General features: G+C 38.1%; 1 protein-coding gene across 3 annotated transcripts in view; it reads left to right on the plus strand.

The window, feature by feature from the left end:
* GABPB2 (GA binding protein transcription factor, beta subunit 2) overlaps positions 1-826 on the plus strand; it is a 30161-nt gene extending 29335 nt beyond the window's left edge. For 2 of the 3 annotated variants that reach the window (XM_006861395.1, XM_006861396.1), the window contains exon 8: positions 8-307. In XM_006861395.1, coding sequence (XP_006861457.1) covers positions 8-307 — 300 coding nt within the window. Of the gene's footprint in view, positions 1-7 lie in introns of all 3 variants that reach the window. The other variant, XM_006861394.1, reaches the window with a different exon arrangement.
* The last annotated feature ends 5445 nt before the right edge of the window (positions 827-6271 follow it).

Here is a 6271-nt window from a genome sequence, read left to right on the forward strand (position 1 = left end):
TTTACAGGAAGGCAGTGAAAGAGCGCTATTACAGCAGCAGCTTCAGGAAGCCAATCGAAGAGCTCAGGAATACCGACACCAGCTCCTAAAGAAAGAACAAGAGGCAGAACAGTACCGTCTCAAGCTGGAGGCCATGGCCCGACAACAACCCAATGGAGTTGATATCACCATGGTTGAAGAGGTGGCTGAGGTAGATGCTGTAGAAGTCACCGAGCGGGAGGTAGACGGGAGAGGGACCACAATGACTGGGGCGCCAGAGACCATGGAGCCGCATACTGGTATTTCTATGGAAACGGTTTCATCTTAACATGCAAGGGCCACAATGTACTATGTCTATCTTTTCCACTTAAAAAAAAATGAAATACCGAGGACAAACAGTATAAAAACTAAGACTGTCCATCTATAGCAGAGTATGATGCTGAGGCTCAGGAAAACTCTCTATGCAACTGGAAGATTCAGAGCCAAATTTAAGGGACACTTTTTGAAGGGCCAAAAGAATAAAGATTGAATTACTCAGCTCACATCATTACTGCAAGAATAGTGGTAAAAGAATACTGTATGTTGCGGATTCGTTCAAATAACTGACTTTCTATCAAAATATTTTAAGATAACATTTCTAATGTAGAATACATCCAGAGCCTTTTAAGAATTGTACCATCAAGTGACCTGAAAATTTGCATTAGATTTCTAATGTATATCTGTTATTTAAAAAAAAAACTAATTGGGGTTGAGGGTGGAAGCCAGCTTTGGAGAAAATAAAGGAAAATCACTGCCAAAGATAAGGCACTCCCAATGATCATAAGTTAATTTCGCTGAAAATAAATTTGTGTGATTGCCTGGCAAATTTACATCCATTGTGTGTCATAGCTCAGAGACCAGTTTAAGAAACTGAAATTGAGTTTTAAAAAACTTAAAGGGAAAGAAAACTTGTTTATGTGGGAGCAGTGTATATAAAACCCAAATCCTCCAGGCTGTGCTTTCACAATGCTGGAAAGTGGCCTAGAAGAGGCTCATGGGGTTAGGAAATAATTTGGTCCTGAGATACAAACTTTCCTCTGCCTGAATTCTGTAAAATCGTACAGGAGGGTAGTCTGTTGTCAGACAACTTGCTTTCAGACATTTCTTCATGTAATATCAAGCTCAAAGTCTTTAATTTTATAAAATTTTGTTGAATTGTATAACTGCCATCTAGGACATATATATATCTTTCTGTGGAGTTTAGATGCTAGCCTTTTACATGCAAAAAAACAAAAGTGAGAGATGAATGCTGAGGATGTTGTATAGTTTCATTTTCGTTTGGTTCGAGAGGAGTATGTTGCCTGTTTTCTAAAACTGGGTCTCATAACAAAGCTCTGTGCCTTTTAGATACATAATGCATGTTGGCAAAGGGAATAAAAACCATCTGTGTCATAAAGTAAGGAACCAAAGAGTCTAGCTGAGTACTAAGTCTCCTTTTCTCCCTTCTCTCCCAGTATGCCTTCTTCCTCTACCCAGAGACTTTTGGAATGTGTTTCATTGTTGGGTTTTCTTTATGTATTAGCTTGGCGGTATTGCAAAAGAAAAGGAATATGGATGGATGGAGAGAGAGAAGTTAGAGGAGGTTACATTGCAGGAAGTTACTGCCTTTGAAATTGGGCCCTCTACATTCTATACTTGCTAGCTTGCTTTATTATAAATTAGAAGAATAAACCAAAGGGGAGATGTGCCAAGTAAACATTTAAATGACTGTTTAGAATACTGTTTTCTTAATAGCGATCATGAGGAAAACATGCTTTTTGATTTGGAAAAAAACTTGACAGTTAACATGACTCCATTTACCTTGATTAGCAAAGTAATTTGCTGCAGTTTTCCAGAGAAGCAGAATCATTTTGGGCTCAAAATAGACAGAAAACATTACTCCCTAAACCAAATTTAACAAACAGAATTTGACGGTTAGGTTTATGGGTCCCCCTCCTTAAAAAAAATTTTTTTTTTAATCAGAAATTGGTCTCGGCTACTGGCCACCTTAGTTAGCTAGGTTTTCTCCACAGACCTGAGTGCTGAGCACTTTCCAGATGATCAGAGATTACTCAGGGCTTTTGGAGATGGTGAGGAACTGCAGTGAAGGAGCTTAGGTAAGAGTGAGAATGAAATTGTGATATTTGCTATCATATCATCCTGTTCCTGTTGGTGATGTTTTTCTTGATTCTGCTTTACTTAGGGAACCAGGTGCTAACAGTAAGCTGCTATGTGTGCATTTCAGAGCCTTAGCTCTATGAGAGGGACCAAGTATCATTTCAGACGTCTTTTGTTTATGTTATTAGTTCACATGTTGACTTTAATTCCTTTTTTTAAAAATTACATATACATGTAACATATATAGATATGTATACAAGTAGTGGGGTAATGGGTAACTGTACAGAAGCTATCCAGACCTAACCACTGACTCTAGGGTAGTTAATGATTGGGAGCATTCTCATCTGAGCATACATCAGAGGTCCCACTTAGGGGGGAAACTATTTAATTCTTGTTATTCTCTTCCTCTGGGAATCTATCATTATAACTCCCAAATTCTCTAGTACAGTTCAAATAATTTTTGATGATGGGATCTCTGAGATAGAGAAATGTGTTAGAGGAGAGGCTGGGGTAGGGAGCAAGAGAAGCAAATATATGTGGAGAGGGGTTTTTTTTTTGGTTGTTTTTTTTTAATTGATTTGGGGAATAGACCTTTTAGCATCTCAGACAAGGGGACTAGAATGTGGTCTCCAACTGTATTGCCATTGAGAGAATGGTAGATCAGGAAACCTTTAAGTAGCTAGAAGCTAACTAGTAAGTGCATTAATGGCAGTACCATTGCAGGATTTTGCTTTTCTTTCTGGATCAGCCATGGAAGTTGGGAAAATGTTGCTTAGATCTTCTGGGTTTGGGAATTCCAGTTGACCTATTGGCAGATGAGGTTACAGACGATCAATGAACAATTCTCATTCTCCACACAAGTATTTCAGAGTTGGTACCTGGAGCAGGAGAAATTTGGATGGTTGCCTACTTAAAAATAAGCTGCTTTAGAAATATCAGTATTAATGTCAGGAGTATTAGACTCTACATTTGCATTTGGGTCTTAAGCCTTTCCTCCAGAAAGAGGAAGAAATAAATCTTAATTTCTTCCTCCTAGCTTCAGGGAAATTAATTATAAACCTGAATTCCCTTCCCATCACTACCTCTGTGGGATCTCTTAATTGTCTTACCTGAATTAGGGTCTCTTAATTAAAATATGGGAGAACTTGGCTTTAGGTTTTCTGTTTTTAACCCAGTGCCTTAAAAGGTGTTCTTTTTTTTTCCTGTCAGATCTATTTCGTTATTGTTGCTTTCTCCTTTACCCCTTCTGAAACCTTACCTACCATTGTTTTACTAAAATATTTGTGTCTGCTCAGTAATGTCAGAAATCTATGACATAAGAATTTTTTTTTCTGTTGATATAAGATAATATTTTTTAAAAAAGAAATTAATTTACAGAGGCCTCTTCAGATGAAATAGGTATTATGTGACCAGGGTATTTTTTAATACCCCGTTGCTAAGTGTTTGTTAGTGTGCGCATTTATAAATATATGAGTTTCTCCATTTTTCTCTTTTTTTCAGAATTAGCTCTAAATTACCTGGTATAACCTGGAAATATTTTTTTATTTCATTAAACACATAGAGAAAGTTTCTTAGTAATACCTGAAAATATGCACAATATAGGAACTGAAGAAGAAAAAAGTATTGCTTTGGTCCTCTCTGAGAGATATGTCTGCTGGAAAGTGCTGTAACAGGCAGTAATGAGAAACCTGAGGAGTGAGGCCCCAGGGAGAACCAGTACCTGGCTTTACAGGGATTTGTTTTGCATATAGTATGATGACACTATGTATGCCAGAAGATTCAGAGTAGTGTCAGAGGTAGAGATGGAGCTGCCATTCCACAAGGCAGGCCTCCTCTCCACTCCTGTGACAGCTGTTTGGACTGGCACTTATAAATCACTTACACCTCTCCAAAGGAAGGAAACTCCAGATAAAGAGCCATGGCAGAAAGAACAGGCAGACTGTATTTTCCTTGTTTAGAAATCCCATCATTTGAGGAGAAAACATGTGTAACTCTCTCCTGGAAACATTATCAACCTCCAGAGCTAAAAGATTTGGGGCATATAGTAAACTCTTCCCAGAAGAGTTCCCCACCATAATACTGAGTGGGAAGCATTTTTTGTCATACTTTATTTGAAAATGGCCTTCTAGTCTCTACTCCTGTAGATGGCAGACCCATCTTTGTATGGCCAGAAAAAGAGCCTTGAAATGCAATTCATGCCAAGACCACCTAATCTACTGCTCTAGGCTCATATCTATTACTATTTTTTATGATGAATCTTATTCCTTTGAGTTACCACTCTATTTCCTATGTCAATTTAGTTAACAAGAGACCAGGAGCAAGAAGCATGTGAATTAAAATCAATTACCTTTGAGCTTCTGGTGCTGCCTTTTCTTGAACCTCATTTAGTATTTGGGGGCGTTGATGATGACATGTCTACAGTAGCAATTTGGCATGTTAATGGCAGAGGATTGTGATTTGCTCTATCTGCCCCCAACAACTTCTGCTTCTGTGACCCCATTGTCAGTTCTTGTCTCATTGAGTCTTTCCCAGGTACTGGACCTAAACTAGTAGGTCATTTCTAATCTGTGGACCTTGTCTTTTTTGTCTCCACACCCCTAGTTCCCCACCACAAATTTTCTGTGTATTCTGAGGTGGTTTGTTTCTGAGAATTAATGTAGGTCACACCCTATATCCTATGTTTCCCAGTTGGTTTCAGGCATAATGCTTTATCGATGATAACAACTCCCTTCCCTTGGCTTTGCCCTGTGTACTGCCCTCCTGTTTTCTGCCAAGGTCATTTGTGTATTGTGGGGAGAGAGGGTGTGGTGGAGGGGCCTAGATTCTGCTCAAAATGCCCTCAGTTTTTCAGGTTGTCTGACAGCTTTATGTACAGTATGCTTTTAGGAGAGCTTAAATATCAGTGTCTTTTTTACTTAGGATTTTAATGAAATAGGGTTTGATTCTGATGTGCAAGTTTGTGTGTATGTATGTAAGTATGAGTGAACATTTGTGTGTTTAACTATACAGATATATATTATATATGCAATTTTTGTACTGCATTTAAAATAAAGATATTTCTTAATAAAATTTGAAAGTCGTATCATTTCAAGGTGTTACTGATTTATTTTTTCTTCTCTTGGGCAAAAATTGTATCTACTTCCCTGATCACAGATAAACCTCAATGGCTAGTTTTCCTTGCCCAATTAAGCTAAATGAAAAGACTTCATTAGGGGTCTCTTCTAATCCATTCACACCTTCTGCTTTTTATTTTGCTACCCGTCTTAGCCTGAGCAAAGTGCAGAGCAAGTTGAGGTAAAAACTGGTGAGATTGGAGAGAGCTTTTGACTATCCTGTTAAATTTACATCTGTCGACTTCACTTTTCTCATCCCTCCTCCCCTCCTTTTTTTAAAAGTAAACAACCAAAGAAGGAGAACAGTAGCTGAAGGAAATGATTCTGTGCCCTTGTGTGGGAGTAAAGTCAGTGCTGAGATGTAGAGGGAAAACACCAGGCTCAGGGAGATTTGGAAATAGTGGATTTGCTCTGCTGATTTCTCAGCTATTCTTAGTTAATAAGCTGCTTGCTGCTCTCTCAGACCAATTCAGTGCACATTTATTAAGCAAACACAAGTAGCAGACCTACTTGAGGCAAAATTACCACTGATAGCCAAGGTTGAGAACACCAATCTGGCTGGCTAGGATGTAGTGCTCTTAAAAACTTCAGTTAGCAATAATGATGTCTTTCTTAAGAAAATGCGGATGGATCTCAAGGTCAAGGACAGATGAGCATCTGTGTTTAACAACTCAGAGTTTGGCAAGCTCTCAATTTTTTGGAAAAAAAAAACACATATCATGTATTGGACTGCGCATCAATAGTTGCTTATTGTAATTGTATATAGTCAACAAATTACAGTGCACTTATCAAATATGAGGTACTTCTGGCTGTTACCTTATAATGTCTACGTGGCATTTGCAGTACAGAAGGAAAACGAACAAGGACTGCAAGACCCTTGAGCAATAAGAGTCTTGTTGAATTAAAATGATCAGGTGAGAGAAATTATCAGAAAGACAGAAAAAATGGAAAGGAATTAGATAGGAATTTGGGGTTCTCTTGAAAGATTTTTAAATGATGGGGGATAAATATGAATGAGAGCAGCAATCCTAAAATTTTCTCTA

This window comes from Chrysochloris asiatica, unplaced genomic scaffold, assembly GCF_000296735.1.
Source record: "Chrysochloris asiatica unplaced genomic scaffold, ChrAsi1.0 scaffold00042, whole genome shotgun sequence".
Taxonomy (NCBI): Eukaryota; Metazoa; Chordata; class Mammalia; order Afrosoricida; family Chrysochloridae; genus Chrysochloris; species Chrysochloris asiatica.